At 57.5% G+C, this 19,653-nt stretch overlaps 1 protein-coding gene across 2 annotated transcripts; it reads right to left on the bottom strand.

Annotated features, from left to right (window-relative positions):
• Nucleotides 1-5,946: 5,946 nt before the first annotated feature.
• CAPN11 (calpain 11) lies at nucleotides 5,947-19,068 on the bottom strand. 2 transcript variants are annotated; one of them, XM_054629769.2, is made up of 22 exons: nucleotides 18,924-19,068; nucleotides 15,690-15,972; nucleotides 15,041-15,110; nucleotides 13,584-13,702; nucleotides 13,312-13,445; nucleotides 12,994-13,162; nucleotides 12,401-12,484; nucleotides 12,231-12,316; nucleotides 11,961-12,035; nucleotides 11,388-11,548; nucleotides 11,139-11,308; nucleotides 10,922-10,933; nucleotides 10,440-10,651; nucleotides 10,279-10,318; nucleotides 9,972-10,037; nucleotides 9,502-9,559; nucleotides 9,341-9,405; nucleotides 8,432-8,500; nucleotides 8,223-8,301; nucleotides 7,643-7,759; nucleotides 7,507-7,565; nucleotides 5,947-7,262 (listed from the first exon to the last, which is right to left on the bottom strand). In XM_054629769.2, exons 2-22 carry the CDS (start codon nucleotides 15,933-15,935, stop codon nucleotides 7,236-7,238), a joined length of 2,118 nt encoding a protein of 705 aa, XP_054485744.1. In that variant the 5' UTR covers nucleotides 15,936-15,972; nucleotides 18,924-19,068; the 3' UTR covers nucleotides 5,947-7,235. The 2 variants fall into 2 exon arrangements, with proteins under 2 accessions (XP_054485744.1, XP_077031906.1); XM_077175791.1 differs by lacking the exon at nucleotides 18,924-19,068 and adding an exon at nucleotides 17,914-18,029.
• Nucleotides 19,069-19,653: the final 585 nt, after the last annotated feature.

Genomic DNA, 19,653 nt, shown 5'->3' with positions numbered 1-19,653 from the left:
GGGGCGGGCATGCTGCCCCCGAGCCTGCGGGCACAGCGGCACAGCCCCGGCTGACCTGCGGGAGCGGGGGCGTCCGGCAGCTCCTCACGTTTTGGGACGTCTGAGCTGAGCGGGAAGTTGGGGGTCCGCACGCCCCTGAGAGCGGGGGCTGCTTGGGGCAGGCCCGAGAGAGAAGCACGGGAAGGGGCTCCTTCCCTCCTCTTGCCCGGGTCGCTCTTACCCTCTTTGGGATCCTTGCTGCTCCGGGACACCACTCAGCTCGTTCTCCCGGAGCAGCCTGGACTGCTCAGCTTCCCCAGCGTGAACCTGCCCCCAGCCCAAATGGCAGGAACAGCTCCAGAGCAAGGGACAACAAAAACCCCCCAGCTGTTCATTTAAATGCCCCCTCCTCCCAGGCCCGACACACACTCCCTGAAAGTGATACTGCTTCACAGCCGAGGCCCCATTTGTCGGGGTGGCAGTGTAGGGGAGATAAGGGGGGCAAGGGAGGATCAACATCTGCCCACCACAGAAATGTGGGCTGGCAGGGTGGGGTTCTGTTTCACTGCAAGGCATTGCCATAGCCCTTGAGCAGACAGCTGAGTCCAAAATATGCCTGCCTGTCATTCCCTGCCAGTGCCAGCAATTGTCACCTGCTCCTATAAGGGCCAGGAATGCAGGGCAGGTGAGCCGGCAAAGCGAGTAGGCAAGGGGTGGCCCAAGGCGTAATGTACTGAGGAGCAGATGGGTACTCCCCTGAGAAAGAGCTTTAATTTGGCTCCATGAGTGGCTCAAGAGCAGGATGGTAACGAGTGTCCTGCACTTTCCAGCTGTGTTCCAGTGTTCCCAAGCTGAGTTAGCTTGGGGCAAGCCGCCAGGGGAGCACAAGCTAGCCAGAGTGAGCGTGCAGGCAGGAAGGTCCATGGTCATGTCTGTGCCCTTTCACTTCCCTCCTGTGCTGGACCTTTGTTTTGTTCCTGGTGGATGTCTGTTTTCATTTCCTCCCCTTGTTTCCTTCCAAAACCCTGCCAAGGCCCTACTTTTGGCTCTCGCTCAAGAAGAATTTAGGAGAATGAACAGACACGAGGGACCAAAAACCACTGTTCCATTTCCCTGCCTGCCTGCTGTAAGCTGTCCCTTGCCCAGTAAGTCCCATCCAAGGGTGGTTAGCTCAGCCAGGGTGACCTTTCCCAGCCCCATGGATTCTTCCCAGGGAGCCAGCCATGGATGAGGAAAGCAGGCTGGGACACCATGTGCTGAAAGCAGAAACAGCTCCCCGATGGCCCCAGAGCTTCAAGGAGCGGGGCTGACGTCAGCCCTGTGGGACTGGCCTCTGGAGGCTCCCGGGCTCCGGGTGGGCTGCTGTGCTCAGAGGCCATGCAGGCTCAGGGCTCCGTGCTGGCCACCGTGCTAGGAGCGGGAAGAGCTCCCACAAAGGAAGCAGGAGCCAAAGCTTTGCTGCAGCTCTGTCAAGGTTTGCATTCCCCCAGGAGGGAGCATCTCCCCTTCATCAGGGAGGCAGCGGGTGCAGTGCTTGGCCTGCTCTTGAGACTCCTGGGTTCGCTGTGCTGCAGCCGATGCTGGATCAGCCTCGCTTAGTGCCTCGATTTCCCCAGTACAGCTCCACTGGGAATATCCTCTCCTTGTGCAGAGGGCACTTGCAGCACTCTGAGCACGCTGGGGACCACTGGGATGAAAATGCAGCACCCCAGGTCAGTGTTAGTGATGGCAGTAACAGAGGAGAGTGGACATCTTATTCCCCAGGGAGCCTTTTCCTAGGAAAAGCCCTGCCTGGGCTGAGGGAACTGATCTTCCTGCCATCCCCACTGGAGGAATCCTGTCCTCCAGTCCCACGGGGAAAGGAGTTGTTTACCAGGTGCAGAGATGCTGCAACACATTCCTGGGAGCACTGCCTCTGAGTGTTAGGTTGTATCTGAGTGTAATGTTGCCGAGATAGATACACAAGGGAGTGGATGGAAAATTCTTTGGGAACAAAGGGGCTGTAGTGTGTGGCCTCTGCAGAAACCTGTTCCTTGCCAGGGAGGGAGTGCAGAAGGCTCTCACCCTGCTTTGAGAGCCAGATGCTTGCAACATCCCAGCACTGAGAAGAAGGTGGGGCAGGGCTTAATTGCCAAGCTCTTGGGACTCATAGAAAGGCAGATTTTTGTCTCTTGCCAAAAATTCAGAGATCTTGCCGAGTCGCTTTCCCCATCTGGAAGGTGTGGGTCCAACTGGGCAACAGTACAGCCCAGGGAGATGAAGGGATGTAAACTTTATCCTCTGTCAAGTAGAGCCCACAGCTAGGAAGAGAATGCAACCTTGAAAGAAAACAAAATCGCAACAGTATCTACTTTGAAACCAAAGATTTAGGGCAGCAGAGTCCTGCCCGTGTGTTTCCTAGGCCAAGGCACCTAGAGCCTTGCTGTAACTTCTCTGATCCATGGAGGACTTTCTGGTCCTGCAATCACTGCTCTATCTCCCAACACTTTTTGCTGGTCTATGTTTCACCCCTCTTCACCAGAGGACTCAAAATTCCTCACTAGATGGTTGGCTTATGTTTGGCTGGGTATGTGTCAAGACCGCTTCCTTTCAGACATCCATTTTTTCTTTATTGTATTCCCTATTAACTGATGGGAAGGGCTGACATCCACTTCCTGAGCCTAAACAGGGACTGTATACCCCTCCATAGCACTGAATTCTCACAGATGAGCAGTTAACAGCTGACAACAGGGAAGAAGGAGCAGGAGATTCCCCTGGGCAGCATGAAGAGGATGTGGGCTTCTGGTAAGCATGTGAGTGGAGCAATGCTGGTGAGATAGCAGGGCTGGAAGCAGCCCACACAGGGGTCTATCCTCAGGGTGGTGGCAGGACTGCACAGAGCTGTCCTCTTGTCTTCTCCTCCCTGCCATCCCAAAGCCCTGGGAATTCAGCTTGTCCAAAGCCCAGCCCCTTCCTTCTTGCTGCTGAGCCTGGGTGAGCTCACAGCCCGCACATCCTCTGGGCAGATCTGGAGGCTGGAGCCAGCCAGCACCTCCATCTCCTCTGGGAGAGGATAGACCCATTGGGAGGCACGGCTGGAGGGTCATGGGTGTGTGCTGTGCCAGCATCTGGGCAGGAGAAGGCTGCGCTACCTCCTAGTACAACTCCCTTCTGTGGAGGGAATGTCTTCTGAGCAGTCCTGTGCCCCATCACACAACAGCCAGTCTGGCACAGGCCACCCCAGGAGTGACCTGCCAGCACTCAGCCTGCTCCCAGAACAGCACCTCTGCTCCGTGGGAGGGTAAGACCCTCATGCCATCTTGGAGGCAGGGGACAGAGCAGCCATTGGCACAGGCTGTTGTATGATAAAATCTCCAAATGATTTAGCAGGTATCATGGGAAGAAGGCCATCTCCAATGGATGTATGAGACTTGCTGCAAGTTTTGCTCTGGGCAGCACTGGGAGCTCTCGGAAGTGGCAGGGGAGGAAGATGAGAGTTGGGAAAGCCAAGATTATTTTGTTTTAGGAAATCTCACCCTTCTGGCAGGGATCCCAGAGGGTGCTGGTGGTGGGGACAGTGGTGGCACCCAAGCACTCAGCCCCGTGCAGGAGGAGCACAGGCCATTCCTGCTGAGGAGGGACACAAGTGCTATAAATAGGTTGTTTAATGCACTGTGGCCAGGCCTTGGAAAGCCCCAGCCCAGGCACATTCCCTGCTGCCGGTGCTGAGACAGCAGCTGTTGAAAAGGCCGAATCCAGCAGCTGCTGGCTGGTGCTCCTGGCCCCAAGTCCCAGCCCTCCTGTTCCCCTTGTGGGGTGGCTGAGACCTTAGCATCCCTTGGCACAGGTGCCGAGGCTCTGTACTGGTGTGGGTGCTGCTTCCTGAGCCAGCAGTGACTGCAGGATGCTGCTGGTGCCGGAGGGACAAGGAGGATGAAGAGAGGGCTTTCTTCCCTAATACCCCTTGCAGCAGTGGGGAGGCCGCCGTGCCTGGCTGGGAGCTGTGGGGCCATGCTGGAGTCAGCTGCTGCCCACTCACGAGCCCTCAGCTGTGCCTGTCCCCAGCCCCAGCTTGGGATGCTGGGCTGGGCCCCCACACCCTGTCCCTGCTCACACAAAGGCCCCTTGTGTCCACGGGAATGACATTCCTGCAGTTGTGGGCCCGAGGCAGAGTGAAGCGTGGCCAAGGGGGAGATGCCAGAGCCCAGCCCAGCTGCTGGGGCAGCTGCTGGGGCCAGGTGGGGATGGGCTGCAGTCCTGGCCCCCTCCCGTGCCTGGGGATGGACATGAGCAGCTGGGGGGAGAGGGGGAACCCCCAGGAAGGGCAGGCAGCTCTGGGCTGTGGGAGGCAGGGCCATATGAGCTGCAGGAAATTCTGGGATGTAGGGGAGCAGGAGCAGTGGTGCTGTGCATCCATGGTCGCTGCTGGCCCACCCAGCACACACCTATGGGACAGGTGTGGGAAAGGCAGAAGTGCTGGCTAGTGCCTGTGCCAAGAGAAACCCAAAGCCAAGAGCAGGTCTGGTCACACCTGGCCCCCTTGCTACTCAGCTCACCTCAGGGTTTAAGGTCTGCTGGGCATCTTTCTTGCTCCCTTTGCAACGAGGGGGATGAGCCAGGCTACTTTTAGTGGCATTAGCTGGGGAAGCCCCCACCTGCCAACCCCCTGCTGATACTGTCCTGCCAGCTGCCAGGGCTGGGGAGGGAAGGGATCTGCCAGCTGGCACCCAGAGGGAGGGAGGGAGGGAGGGAGGAGGCTTCTGGTAAGGCTACGCCAGGGGCACCTGTCATCCCAAAGCCAGGGTGTCACCATGCCCTATAATTGGGCCTCTGTGTCTGTGATGAGGCCCTGCAGCTGGGACAGCTCTGCCTGCCTGCACCCCGTTGTGTCTCACCTGAGCCTTGTTTTGCAGGGGATTTGGGATTGCATGGAGGAGCAGGAAGCCTGGGCTGGCAAGCCCTAAGGTACTCCCAGCCCACAGGGAGGCAGCTCAGCTCACCGGTAGTCAAGAGACAAGCACAAGTAGCCCACCTGCATCCAGCCCTGGGGAGCCTCTGCAGGAGAGGGCAGCCTTGTGAGGCACTGGGGGGCTGGCTCCTCCTGCCAGCACACCTCAGCTCCTGTCTGTGCTCTGAGCCAGGCTGGCTTGGCCCAGAACTGGTGCTGCCCCACTGTGGGGATGCTGGTCCCAGAGAGCTAGGCTGGTCCAAAGGACACCCATATAAGGGATATTGAGATGGATAAAGTACACAAGGTCACTCCTCTTACAAATGCTGAGCACCCCTGGGGCATCCAGGCTGCAATGTCCTTCTGGAGTGTGAGCAAGGAGCAGGATGCACTGACAGCAGTCCTGCTCTGAGCCACATTGTGAAAAGCCCCACCATCCAGCACTCCACTCTCATTTTTGTGGAAGGCTTCTCCTTCTAGCTATAACTGGCATGATCTCAAAGGGAGCAGGGGAAAACATTCACTTCCCACAGGCTGAACCCAGGGAAGAAATAAACCTCTTTTGGTCCCTCTCCAGGGTCCAGAGTTCCAGGCTGTCCTCCACTTCCACCAGCTCCATAGTTAACTCCATCCTATCCTCTTTCCCCTCCCCAGCCTCCACAAGACCCCTTTCCTGAAGAGCAGTGCTCCCTTCCCTCTCTCTTAAGTGGGGCTACCCCAGGTGGAAGCGTTGAGACACCCGTGCAAAGGAAGAGGCAAGGTTTGTAAAGTCCCAGGGAATGTGGATGTCTCCAGCCCCACAGCAAGACCTGCCCTGATGGTGCTGCTCCACCTGTGCCCCAGGCTGGGCAAGCAGCCAAGTGACCTGGGCTTGGCTCTGCACCAGCCCATGGCGAGCAGAGGGAGGACGCAGACCCCAAGAGACCTCCCAGAGCACAGGTCTAACAGATCCCAGGAGACCTCCCAGAGCACAGGTCTAACAGATCCCAGGAGACCTCCCAGAGCACAGGTCTAACAGACCCCAAGAGACCTCCCAGAGCACAGGTCTAACAGATCTGTTTATTCCTGGAGAGCACAGTGAGCAGGGTGAGGAAGCAGAGCTGCCAGGCAGGCAGCAGTGGTTATTGCTGCAGGTCACTGCATCCTCCAGTGACAACAGGGGTCTGGGGGAGCAAACTGCCTGCCTGCCTCTACAGGGCAGGGGACGGGCCCTCGCCCACTGCCAGGCTGGAGCCACCCCATCACCCCAGGAGAAGGTGAGGGAAATGGAGTAGCACAGAGAAGTGCAAATATGTTGGCACTGGAGTTCATCTGCTCTGGGCAAAGGAGCCCAAGATAGGAGGAGAGTGGTACAGTATGGGAGGATGAGGGATTGGGAGAAAAAACCCCAACTTTGTGCCGAAGACCCCCATAAACCACCACACCCTGCTCTCTGGAGGAAGGCATTGCCTCTTGGGTGCTGTACCCCCTAGCCCTGCTGTGGGCCATGACCAAGGGCAGCAGATGTCCCAGGAGCTCCCAGGGATGGGAGGGGAGGCCAGGCTGCTGTGACAGTGATGGCACGGCTGTGCCTGCATGGACAAGAGGAGCTTCAGTGCTGCAATACAGGGTTGCATGTGTTCACATGATGGAGGAGCCCCAAAACATTCAGTGCTTGAGCTGTAGAGCTTGAGCCAGTGCTGGCCTTAGGCCAGCACTTAGGGCATGGAGGTGGAAGGGATGTGTTGAAGGCCACGCAGAAAGGAGCCAGTAGGCTCCGCGCTTTGGTCATGCTTAGGAGTGCTAAGTATGGTGCAAGGGCTTCATAATATCCAGTGTGGCCATCCCTCCTCCCAGAAGGCCACTGTGGCTCCCTTGGGAACCTGCTGCCTAAGCAAGGCAGTATGTGCTGCTGCTGCCAGGTGTGGGTGCAGACAGGCAATGCGTGCTGGAGGGGTGGCTCAGCACTAGAGCAGGTGATACCAGTGTCCTTCCCCTGGTGCCCCAGCAGCTGCCCCTCCCTGCTCTGCAGCTGGCCCCCAGCCTGCCAGCATGCAGGGACTCACAGGTACCCCGTGCTGCTCGCCCTCCTCCTGTTCTGGGGTGAGAGGGAGCAAGGGCATGTGGAAAGAAGCCCAGCCCAGAAGAGGAGAAGGGAATCCCCTGCCTGCCTTGACCCCTGGTCCACTGGAGAAGATGGTGTGAGGCTTGCTGGGAGGCAGGGCTGGTGGCTCAGCGTAGGATGGAGCAAGGGGGGAAGAGTATCCTGTATCCATAGATCCAAGGGGAGGCACTTGGAGTGGACCTGGCCCATCGGGGTGTCCCAGCTGCAGCAGATCTGTTGTAACTCCTAGCCACACATCGTCAGCAGCAGCCACTGGGACAGAGAGGGAGAAGGAATGAGCAGGGTCCATTTTTGATGTCCTCATGAATCAATTTTAACAGCCCTCCATGAAACACAGAGCCTGCAGCAGTCCTGTTTACTCACCTTGATCTTTTATGGGTTCTTTCCCTACCCAGGGGGCTGGAGGGCTTTCTACCACCCACCCCAGGTGCCCCATTCGCCCTAATGCCATGTCCCCTTGTTTCCCACCCCAGTTTTCACTGGGCTGAACTCTCACCTCAGAAAGGTTCATGACAGCAGTGCCAGTGCCTTCAGGGTCCATGCTACGGAAGAACCCTGCAGGGACACAAGCAAAGTGAGCAACACATCTCCCTGTTCCTGCCCTCCCTGCTTGCCCCAGGGCCATCACTCACTGAACATGGTCTCCAGCTTCAGGAGGCAGCAGACAAAGTTATCAAAGTCCACGCCCATGTCACTGTCTGCATAGCGCGCCACCACCACCTGATGCAGCTTGTTGTTCAGCTTGAAACCTGCAAGGCAGAGAGCAGTCAGCCCCCCGGGGAGGCAGCAGAGCAGGGTGTAGTTGTGAAAGTCCATGCACACAAAGGGTCCAGCAACCCAGTGCCCAAGGAAGGGCATGTGTCCAGCCTCAGTAGGAAGAGGGGATGCTCTCCCTGCAGCCATATATGACTAATTAGCTCACTGATCCACCCCAGCCTCTGCTTTGCCAGGATGGGATTCTGCAGGCCAGAGCAGGACAGAGGCTGGGACCATCTTGTGTGCCTCTCTAACTCTGAGGCTCCAACACTTGGCACAGCTGTGATGCAGAAAGCCTGGTGCATACAGGGGCCACATCTCACTGCAACAGGTTGGTTGGCTTCAAGCACGAAATACAAGCTGGTCACACTCTTCTCCTGCTGTTTAGGACAGGACTCTGACAGCAGGAGCCCCCTCCCCAGCCTCCAGCCCAGTCCCATCCATCTCCAGACCTACCTGCTGACTCCAGAGCCATGCGCATCTCGTAGGAGCTCATGGTGCCTGACTTGTCCAGGTCGTACTGGCGATAGATCGTCTGCAAAAACATCACAGGGGACATGAAGGGAGGGCTCTCCTGTGGCCTCCAGGCTGGCTGTACCCCCTCCTTGCTGCCTCAGGAGGGGTGCTACCCCTGTGCAGTGCACCATGCCCCCTCTCCTCCTCACCAGCCAGCTCCGGATCTTGTTCCACAGGATCTGGAACTCCACCAGCCCAAGGCGGGCACTGCCGTCTTTCTGGGGGGCAGAGGGTCAAGGAGGTCAAAGCAGCCAGGAAAGGTAGGGGGGTACAAAGGCAAAGCTACCAGATCCCAGCCACAGGAGGTGAGAAAAGCCTGGACACACTCAGCCTGTCCAATTTTTTCCCCCAACCTTCCCCTCTATCCTGCAGCATCAACAAAATAAGAGCCTGCAACCCAACAAGGAAAGGGTAAGACTTGAACTAGCAGCCATGCCACTCCTTGGGAGCAGCTGTGATGCTGCTGTAGGAAGCACATGGCTGTGCTGTCCTTGGACCAAAGCTGGGCTGGCCTGCAGCAAAAAGGAATGTTGTAGGGCCAGGCTGGAGAAGGGCTCAGAGGTGCTCCTTGCCTGACTCCCCAGCTGCATGTCCTTGTACAAGCAGGACACTGGCCATGGCTCCTGTCACTTGACTCATCCACAACAGCTGGACAGGATGGTTTGGAGGAAAGAAACCCAACAGTCCTTGTTTCCTTTGAGGGGTACCTCAAAGGCTGGGTGGCACAACAGCACATCAGGCTAAGGAAGTGAAACACAGGAACTTCCTCCTGGAGGTGAAAGTAGAAGGCATGGGGTGGGACCGTGCTGGGCTTTTGGTGGCAGAGCCAAGGCCCAAGCAAGCAGGGGAAGTGATGGCTCTTGCCAAAAAACCTGCTGCTGCAGTTGAAGAGTGTAGGGCAGGTGGCCCTGAAGCCAATAAGGACCCTTCCTTTCTTCCTCCATTTAAACAGCTTCAGCACTGCTGGAGAGCCAAACCCCAGCTCCAAGAGACAATTCTTGTTTCTTGCAGGCTGAGCCCACAAAAACCAGCCCTGGCCCACAGCACCAGGAGGATACATCCATCAGGTTGATCATGTTGCGGCAGGAGTCCAGGCTGAACCCATCCGTTTTCAGATCTTTGTCTGAGGAATAAGGAGGAGGTTAAGCACATGCACCAAAACCCAAACTGCTGAGCAACCTGGGCTGCAGGGAGCAGGGGTAGGAAGAGGAGTGCTTACGTCTTGCGATGACTCTGTTCAGAATAGTCCGAAGCTCAAAGACGCTGATTTCCATGTCCTGGAGCAGAAGCAGAGTTAGGATCACCCCTTGCCTGCTCTCAACCCCACTTGTGGCCATTGTCCCCCTCCTGCCTAAACATCTCTGCCTTAGTCACAAAACATGAGGATGCCATTACATTTCTTGTAATGTAGGTGTGATGGTGTGATGATGGGGCAGGTTTGGGGAAGAGCACTCAGCTGTGACTAAAACTCAGAAGAGTTTTAGTCACAGCTGGGTGCTCTTCCCCAAATCTGCCCCTATCATCACACCATCCCTGCAGGCAGCTGGGCTGAGCCACAGCAAAGATGGACTTGACTGCAGGATGGGACTGAGTGAGGTGGGGTGAGCTGGAACTGTCACAGCCAGGGGTTCAGTCCTGTCCCCTCCCCTCCCCAGAGGGCTTTCCAGAGCTTAGCACAGCCATACCCACCTCCCCTGCCAGCTGCTGGAACATGTTCTTGAAGCTGTCCTCTATGTCATCCTCAGTTATTTCCTCCTGGGGTGATGCAAACCAGAAAGAAGAGGTTAGTGGTCAAACCCAGGCTCTGCCCTGCCTTCCAGGCTCAATAAATGCCAATTGGAAAAGAAGCTCTTCTTTGTTTTTCTCTTCTTTGTTAACTGCTACACCTCCATCACCCCAACCTTGCCAGCCCCTCTCCAGCCACACTGACATCCCAGGCTCCCCCTCCCAAGTGCCAGAGCCTCAGCACCAGCCAATCCAAAGTGGCGGCTCCTACCTCATCTGCCAGATCTGCCGAGATCTCCTCATCCAGCTCCCTGGGGCAGAAAGGGGAAAACAAAGTGATGAGTGGGCTCCCAAGCCAGCAGGGAGCTGGCAAGGTGCAGGGGGGGACACCTGACAGACGCAGGGTGTCCCTCCCAGGGGGCCAGGACTCACGCTGTGTCCGACTGCTTCTCGGTGAAGACCCGCAGCACGAAGTCGGCCTCCTTGTGCGGCTCGAAGGTGGAGGGCACCACAATGTACTCGCCGGGGGGCAGCCGGATCTGGTTGCTCACCTCCCGCAGGTTGATGAAGGTCTCAGACCGTGCCCGGGACTGGTTTCGCAGGAAGAAGTCCTTCTTCAAGTGCACATTCTGCATGCCCTGGGCCTGGGGGAAGGAATGTGCTTGTGGACCACAATGGGAAGCACCCACAGGGAGTGGTGGGACCAGCGCCAGCCCCATCAGGTAGGACAGCTCTGCCCTGCCCATCCAGTAGGAGTCATCCCTCCCTCCCACATGGAGGTGCCCAGCTCCCACTGGCACACTAGCCACAGCCAGTGCTGTGGAGCTCCCATGCCACTGGATGCATCAATCCATTTTTGCCCAGTCTTGTGCTTCCCTCCAAGATGGGGTAGGCTCTGACAGCTCAGCACGTACCTCCTCAGGAACCTGCAGATAGGAGAGAAAAGGGGAAAAAATCAGAATCCCAGTAACTGCCCCATCCCTTATAGCTGCAGAGAGCACAGGATGGGGGACATTAGCCCACAGCTGGCCAAAGCTGGTGGGAAAGATTTTCTTGAGGACTGGGGTTGAGGTGGGACTGGCAGGGCTGAGCCTGTCCCAAAGAAGGAGCCTGGGGGCGGGCAGTGGTTACCTCGTAGACAGCAAAGCCGATGGTGTGCATGTCACCTCCCACGCGCCGCTCCCGCCGCCGGTGCTTCTGCATCAGAGCCACCAGGAAGCTGCAGGCCACCTCATCATCCCCAGGGTCATCATCTTCTTCCAGCAACTTGATTTTAAACTGGGGGTTGATCCAGAATGTGGCTGGGAGGAAGGGGATGCATGGATGAGACGCCTGGTTCCATCACGCTGCCAGGAGCACAGGTGTGGAGGCCAGAGGTACCTGGGTGATTCCTGCAGCCCCCAGCAGTGCTCCCCCGGCGCCAGGTGCCCTCAAACACCTGTGTGTGCCACCTGCTGAGCTCGTCCTTGGTGAGGGCATCGGGGGTCAGGTTGCAGATCTCGAGCCTGGAGAACTCCCTCATGAAGTCCCGGAAAGACATCCTGTGGGAGGCAAGGAGGGGCTGAGGCCAGGGCACTGCTGTGGGGAGGGAGGAGAGAACAACTAGCTCTGGACCCAGCTAACATTTTAGGAGAATTAAGTGGCACTAAAATCTTTTACCCTAAACAGTTATAGTTTATTTAAAGCCTTGTGCTGGGTTTGGGTAAGAAGGGATGTTTACTCTTCCTACATGTTTATTTTGCATTTAGTTGGCCTGAATTTCCTTCGAGGGAGGAAAATTATTAACTAGATCAGATGAGAAAATGCTGGCAAGCTCTCCAGTGCTGGGAAGCCAGCTCATAAAGGTAGGTCATGCGTTTCAGGTGAAGCATGACTGCAGGATCTCTCCCTGGCTCCTCTGCTCCTTCTTGGACAGGCTGCTGAAATAGAGCAGCACTTTGCTCCAGCACTCACCAGAACTCTCCATCTTCCATCTTCAGCTGCAGCTCTTCCCTCTCATCAGGGTCAATGTTGTTCCACTCAGAGGAACTGGAATAGCAGGAGAGACAATTAGATAAGGACTCCTGAGAGCAATTCAGAACAGGCCCTCAACTCCTCTCTTTCTGATGCAAAGGGCTCTGCACACTGTGAGCTTCCCCTCAGCACTGCCCCGTGCTTGACTGCTGTGTGTGCAGCGCTTGCTGCCTGACAGAGCGAGACTGCCATCCCTTCTGTCCTGCTTACCCATCACTCCAGGCTCCAGTCCACTCCACCTGACCCCAGGGGTTCCTGATGCGGATGAGTTGCTCCTGCTGACCCCGGTAGTTCACCTGCCAGACACCAGACACGAGAGTTGGAGCCCATGCCACTGGCCAGGCTGATATTGCTATTAAAGTCTAACCTAGGTGACTCACATCTCTGAAGGCCGTCACAGAATAGGCGTGGCCCTTCACCAGCTTCTTGAAGGTCACTGCTTCCATATCAAAGGCACTTGTGATCTGAGGAGAATGTGTAATGCTCAAGTCAATAGGACTGCATTCATATAGTCTTATCCCTATCCCTTCCCTCCACTGTGTGGAGAATTCTCCTTGCTTTGCGCTGCTCCAGCCAAGAGAAGTAGCAGCTGCTCCCTGTGCTCAAAGATTGCTAGTTGTGGACAATTTAAAGACAGCTTCCTTAGCACACCAAAGATCCATCAAGGAATGATCCCAACTTCAGAATTTAAAAACCCCGCTCCAGGTAATTTGCTGATGCAAAACATGGCCAGAGTTATAGGCAGTGCCTTGTCCTGCACTGGAGATGAACAATCCCGCTCCATCCAAAGGAGCCACGTGTTGTGCCGCAGGGCTGCCACACTGGCTCTGGAAAGGGAGCTGTGGTAGGAGGGCAAAGAAGTAACCTTGACCCGGTGTCCCAGTGAGGGGGCTGCTGACACAGCCTTGGCTGTGAGGCCTCGCTGTGGCCAGCGCTGTGGCAGGGCCCTGGCTCATCCCAGCAGGTCACTCACGTCGATGGAGCAGCCCAGCAGGGAGCCCCTCTCCAGCGCCTTGCGGATGATGTGGGCCATGTTGCGCGGCGGCCGCTTCAGGTCGTACATCTCTGCCACGCCGCCCGTGAAGTCCTCGAAGCCCTCGGTGGTGCTGCCCCCCGAGAGCGACTCGTAGCAGCCGTTCAGCCTGAGGGGTGTGTGAGGAGACAGGCAGGTAGCACACTGCAGCTGCCCTGACACCCAGCACAGGCAGGGCCAGCAACACAGGAGACTCCCTTCCCTCCACCCCCCCACCCCATACATGTCCGCCCACATGCCCACCACGGGGATACCCACTTGGCATAGGCCTTCTCCAGCAGAGCGCTCCAGAACTCGGTGCACTCTGCCGAGTGCACAAACAGAAGCTCCCCATCCTTGGTGGGCAGCAGGTCATCCACCACCACGTCCACCCACTCGCCAAACTGCCAGATCTGGGGGGTGAGGAGGGAGTGGGGTGAGCTCAGAGCATCACATGGCATCATCCCAACCCCAGAGGGATGGCCTCAGCCCACCACCCTCGCTTCTGCCACAGCCCACCAGCTGCGGAGGGCCAAAAGCTCCCAGCCCACCTGGAAGTGAAAGATGCCAGCGTAGTCCTCCTGGAAGCTCTGTCCATGGGGCACCACGCGGTGCAGGAGCTCCTCATTGAGCGTGAGGGAGCCAATGGCAGCCAGCAGCCAGCAGTCACCTGGGGAAGGAGAGGAAGCTGGTATGAGTACCCATCACCTCCCTAGCTGGGAGGGTAGGTGATGCATGTTTAGGAGCCCATGGTGTGCTCTCTTTGCAAATGTTTGTGGCTACCCAGCTCAAAAAGTCCATGGAAAAACCAAACAAGGTCCATCAAGCAAGAACTCAGGGGTTCAGGTTTGCTCAGCCTGCCCACAGAGAGAAGTATTAGCTCACGGCAGCAGGGAATGTTCCTCCCTCACCTGGAGCCTGTGTCCAGACCACCACACACAGTCAGCATCAACAGCCCCCTCCTGCAGCCATTTATCTGGACCCTCCTGTAACTCATTCGACTGCCCTCCATATCTCAGACAGCAGTTCTGCAGCAGAATTACACTTTGCATGTAAAAACCCATTTTAGCAAGTGAGCGGTTTCATGCTGCTGCCCCAACTTCTCAAATTAAAAGCAATGCCACCGCACTTTTCCTTCCGAGTGATCTTAACCACAAGTGCTGCTCCAGGCCACTGTGCTTTAAATTCTTTGACTTGATTCTCTTTTCTCTTTTACCTTTGAAGCCTTTCACACCTTAGCCTCGAGCCTGGATAACCTGTAACTGGGCTGTGGTTTGACAAAATGCCATTTCCGAGGTTTTAATGACCAAGTGAACACTACCACAGTGCTTTGGGCTGTTATGCACTCCAGTTGCCACCTCAAGTTTGTCCTAATTACTGGGTATATTAAATGTATTCAGCCCTGAAAACAGCATGCTAAATGTGCTAAGGTATACAATACTCCCAATCAAGTGCCCTACTTGCTCTCAGTCAGGACAACACTGTCTGTGGTACCAGGATCTGTTTCTGATGACCACAAAATCCCAGCTGTGGTTCAACTCTGCTAGCCTACCCAGCCCATTCACACTTCTCTCCTTGCCTCAGTGCCCTCGCCTTGGAAGACACCCTGGAGAAAAGACAAGTCATCACTTGTACACCTCTCCATACCCTTCTGCCACACCACATTCGTTAGCAAGCATTTTGTCACCACCACCACCACCTCAGTTTGTTATTGTCATGCAGCTGCCATCCCTCACATTTGCCAAAGCAGAGAGCTCTTTGGAGCAGCTCCTGGCATTGTTGTCAGGATGTGTGAGGCATGGATGCACCCAGAATCTCCACTGATCTCAGCACGGTCAAGCTGTGCACACATCAACTCATTTTTGTGGAGCTTTAACCTAGAGCTACCAGGAGGCACAGGATGCCCCCTGACTTGCAGTTTCCACCTCACTGACTGGAAAGGGCCACCCAACCCTCCCCAGTCACTGCTGCCTGGACCAAGGTCCAGGGACAAACCTTCAGCACTCACCAAGAGCCCCCTGGCAGATGTCTGTCCGGGTAGCACCGCCAACGATGAACTGAGGGTCATCCACTAATTCCTGCAGAAGGACAGAATCAGATGCTGCTGCTGGATCTTGGCAGGGCCTGGGCTTTAGCAGGGCTGGCACCCACTGCAGCTCTGACTCCAGAGAAATGGTATATGGTCCCTGTGAGATGTACCCCACCTGCCCTCTGCTAGGAAAGGCTCCTTGACTGCAACCCCAAGGCCATCACCCCCAGGCAAGGCAAGATTTGCTGTATCCATGGGAGGACAAGGCTGGATGAGATTCCCCTCGCCCTCACGGCACCAGGGGATATGCACTCTCAAAAGCCCCAGGTACTGAGGGTGACACATCCATGCCATGGCACCTAGGAGCAAGAACACAACCCACCTTCTTTTGAAGCCCACAGTCTGCTGCCCAGAGGAAGCAGTGCCTGCTAGACACAATGCTTTTCTGAGCAGACACTCATAGGGAACGGCCCTGGGCCCTTGGGAAAGTGGCTCTGCAGCACTCCAGGGATTTGGAGCACTGAGGGGTGCCAGCAAGGCCAGTCTGCAGCTCAGCACAACACATCAGTGCAGACATACAGGACAGAGACGCCAGCCCAACCTGAGAAGAAGCAAGCCCAGCACTCACCGACGGACGCTTCCACTCCACTCCCCGTGTCTTGCTGGAGTGTGGCCCCAGCTCCTTGAATCCAAGGGCAGTTGGGCCAGCTGGGAACTGGGGATCCCTGAAGAGGGTGCCACTCTCAATGCACTGCTGCTTGAGGGCCTCATAGTCCTGGTTGAGGTACTTGATGGCGTTGTGGTGCTGGCCAAGCCCCTCGGCTCTCAGGCGGTCTCTCTCCACGCGAGCAGCCATCCCGCCAAAGGGCATCATAGCTCGGCACGAGCACCGCTGCCTTCCGCTCCACTCCCTGCAACAGAACAGGCACGGCCACCCTGAGGCACGGCTGCTACCTTGCTCTCCCCTGGGGATTTCAGCCATCACACAGAGCCAGGCTTGGAGGCTGAATCCCCAGTTCCCCACCACTCCCACACCAGGAACCTTCTCCAGCAGCAATGCCTGGTGCAGTGAGCCCAGTGACACCAGAGCACCCCGGGGTGGGCACACACACACCAGGAGAACCTCCCAGACCCCATCCCCAGCAGCAGCCCCGTCCTGAGCCCTGTCCTCCAGCCTGGCTGTTGCAGCCCTGCTGTCTTTAGGGGACACCAAGGGGGCAAAGCAGCATTGAGGGCGGGCTGGGAGGAGGCAGCCCCCAGCACCTAGGTCATGGGTCCTGTCCTGTCCCCGCTAAGCCAAAAGGCTGAGCCCGGAGGAATTTCAGACGCTTTCCAACCTCGTCAGCCTCTCCTCCCGGCGCAGCTTTCCGGGTTCTTCCCTCGTCCCGGCTCCTCCTCACCCGCCTCGGTCGGGAGGGCGTCAACGGCTGCCTGCAGCTTCTCCCACCCCCAGGGGCCTCTCCCTGTCCTTTTCCCTCTTCTCCGAAAGCTGGCCCGGCTGCCTGAGCACTGAGTCAATAGGGCCGGGTAGGGAGGAGCCCAGCAGACACTTCTAGCTATGGGGCCAGAGAAGGACAGAGAAGGAAGAGGCGGGACGGCACACACACACACAGGGAGGAAAGGGAGGATGACTCAAAGCTCGTAGACCGCCAGAGGAGCAGCCTGCAGGGAGATACCGGGAAGGGACTGCGGAATTCAGCGGGGCACCCCGGCACCAGGAGAGCGGGGCAGGACAGACACCGCAGAGCCCCCATCCCGCACCTCTCCCTGCCCTGGCCGTCCTCCCGGGGCTCTGACCAGCAGCTCACGGCCAGGAGCTCCGAACCAGCTTGACACAGCTGCCAGGCATGTCTGGTCCCGCAGCCCTGCCCCACCGCGCCCGCTGCGGTGGGCAAGTCCCTGCTCCCCTCCTGGCGTCCAGCTGCCCTCAGCCCTGTCCAGGCACCACGGCAGCAGCCAGCACTCACACCCACAGCACCGCCCAGGCTGCAAGGGGCCTCTGGCACCGGCTGCTCCAAGCCTCCAAGCAAGCAGTGTCACCTGCAGCAGGGCCATGGGGCAGGTGCCACCACCCCCAGCCCACTGGCATCTGCGGCTCATCCTGCCCCACTCCCCAGCAATCTCAGCTCCTGCTTGGCTGGGCTGGTCCCGAATACTTCAGAGGTTTCCTCATGTGAGAAAGTGTAGTCCTTGGGTAAATAAGCCAGGAGCCAGCAACCCACTCAGAGCAGCAAACTGGAATGCCAGTGCTGGCCCACTCCTTCCCCAGTACCCTATCCCTGGGGAGCAGGACACAGCCTGGCTCCAAAGAGGCGGCTTTCCTTGTCCTGAAGGGCTGTGACAGCTAAAGGGAAGGCAACAGTGAATAGGGTGTAAGCTCCTGGCACATACATAGGGCATAAATTTGGCTGCTAACCCATGTGGCTGTCCTAGCCAGAAGCTTTTCAGAAGAAAAAAATGACCCTTTCCCATGACTCTGCCTGCTCTGGGATGCTCTAAACCCACTACCCTTCTCCAGGGAAGCGCCAGCCCTTCTCTCCTCTATGATGGTCCCAAATCTATGGAGCTCCTCCTATGACTCCTGCCCCACAGCCGCACCCGGGCAGCCTCTCCCAGTGGCAAGGCACTCGGTGCCTGCAGAGCTGGCAGGATGGCTTCTCCAGTCCCAGACACTTCCCAGAACAGAGGGGCCCTGAGGGAGGAGGGATCCCAAGTACAGCTGCCCAGACTGCCTCCAGATCCCACCTCACCACCTCCCCGGCACTTACACCACAACCTGCCAGTGGCCAGGGAACTTCCCCTAGCCATAGCCCCTGCCAGGTTCCCTGCACCCTTTTTCCCACTCTACCTACCAGCACGGGACATGGCTGCGGACATGGGGAGCTCTCTGCAGACACGGGCACTGTATGAGTTATTCTTAGCTCTGTGGCTCAAAATACTCGGGCAGGCTGTGCTCAGTGCAGACGGAGGTCACGCAAGCGCAGAGCAAAGGAAAGCATTTCAGACCCCAGAACGGGAGAGGAACCACATGGGTCTCTAAAGCAATGGGGTCAGCTACTGACACCTCCCCAGGCTTATGCTGAGGGACACTGCAGGTCCTCCACGGAGAAGGAAGGGGTGTGATGAGACAAGCCAAGCCCCCAGGGCAGTTTTCCACCACAGGTGACATCCAACTCCAATATGATGCTTTCCAGTACCCGAGGCACTTCCGATCCCTCCCAGGTGGGAGCAAAAAGACACACTGGTTCCTGCAGGGTCCCTGGCACCTTGTGCACTTAAGCTCATACTGCAAACCCTTGGGCAGCATCATTGTTGAAGTCTAGCCAAAAATCTTTGCAGACCTCTGCCTTGCCAGCTGCTCTTGCAAATCAACGGAAGTGGGGAGTTCCCTTCCTCAAAATCAGCCCTGACACACGGTATCCTGCCGCATACTCAGCTCGGGGCAAGGCATCACAGCCGCCCATGGCATCCCACAGTGCCCAAGCAGCTCTCGGGCCCTTTCCAGCCCTCCAGATGAAAAAGATCTTCGTTTCCCACAGTCTCCCCTTTATGTTACCGCATCCCTTTGACGGATGCGGGCTTGGCTTTGGGGTCGGCAGCGCATCCCGGGAGGTTGCGGTATTCAGTTTACTCGCCGCCCCGACTGGGAAGCCTCTGGGTCTCTGCGGATGCGTTAGGTAATGCAAAAATCCCCGCAGACAGAAAGGGATGGGAGGGGTAGGCATGCCTAGATAAGCTTAGAAAACAGAGGAAGCAGCCGGTGAGGGGGAGACGGACGGACCCGGCAACGGGCTCCCCCCCGGTGCTTAACCCCAAGCTGGGGGTCGGACAAGGGGGAGGATGGGGGGGGGGATGGACTTACGGAAGCTGCTGCTGCCGCCACCGCCCTGCCCGCTACGGCTCGGCCCGGCCCAGCCCAGCTCAGCCCGGCTCAGTACAGCCCCGCGGAAGGTGGAGTTTCGGCGGGCAGGATGTACGAGCAAAGCCGGGAGGGCAGTGGGAGGGGGAATTAAAGGAGCAGTGACAGTTTACAGACACTGGGAGGGGATTATAGATCCAGGCTGATGGTGAGGTCTGTCTGCTGTCACACTCTCCCAGCTCCCAGGGATGGAGGGGTTCCGCCGGGATGGGCGTGCTCCTTCCACCATTGTTCTGAGGAAAGGGTTGGGTCCACACGGAAACCGGGGCTGGAAGGAAAAGAGGAAGCAACTTTCCTCTAGGAATGGATTTGAGGGTGACTGCTCCACACTTCCAGGAGCCCAGCGTAGCTGGGTGAAGCTCTGTACTGCACCTTTGTCTCCAAGACTTACTGACCTTCCGGTGCCACGGCTGAGTACGGTGGTGCCGCCGCATATCCCAGACTGTTGTGTCCCTTCTCCCTTCCCTCTTGCCTGCGGGGACTGTGCCCGCAGCACCTCAATCAGTGCTCCAGGTGGTCAGGGTCAACACCGGCACCTCCAGCTGCCCCGGGCTCCCTGCGTGCCCCGGCTGGCACCCCCCATCCCCAGCTGCCCCTCGCTGCTGGGTGCCGGCAGGGCCCTCCCCGGGCAGGTCCCACTGCCCTGGGGCTTTTCACAGCCCCACCGGGGCTG

Source organism: Agelaius phoeniceus, chromosome 3 (assembly GCF_051311805.1).
Source record: "Agelaius phoeniceus isolate bAgePho1 chromosome 3, bAgePho1.hap1, whole genome shotgun sequence".
NCBI classification, from domain to species: domain Eukaryota; kingdom Metazoa; phylum Chordata; class Aves; order Passeriformes; family Icteridae; genus Agelaius; species Agelaius phoeniceus.
The sequence above is the reverse complement of the archived record's forward strand: the minus strand, read 5'-3'. Positions and strand labels throughout refer to the sequence as shown.

Bases quoted from the DNA above. Each gene is read 5' to 3' on its own strand.
- CAPN11 (XM_054629769.2), bottom strand. From the start codon at position 15,935: ATGATGCCCTTTGGCGGGATGGCTGCTCGCGTGGAGAGAGACCGCCTG. The intron at 13,163-13,311 runs GTGGGTATCCCC...CACACCCCTCAG, and splicing joins CTGGAGAAGGCCTATGCCAA to GCTGAACGGCTGCTACGAGT. The intron at 12,317-12,400 runs GTGAGTCACCTA...GGTGTCTGGCAG, and splicing joins CTGTGACGGCCTTCAGAGAT to GTGAACTACCGGGGTCAGCA.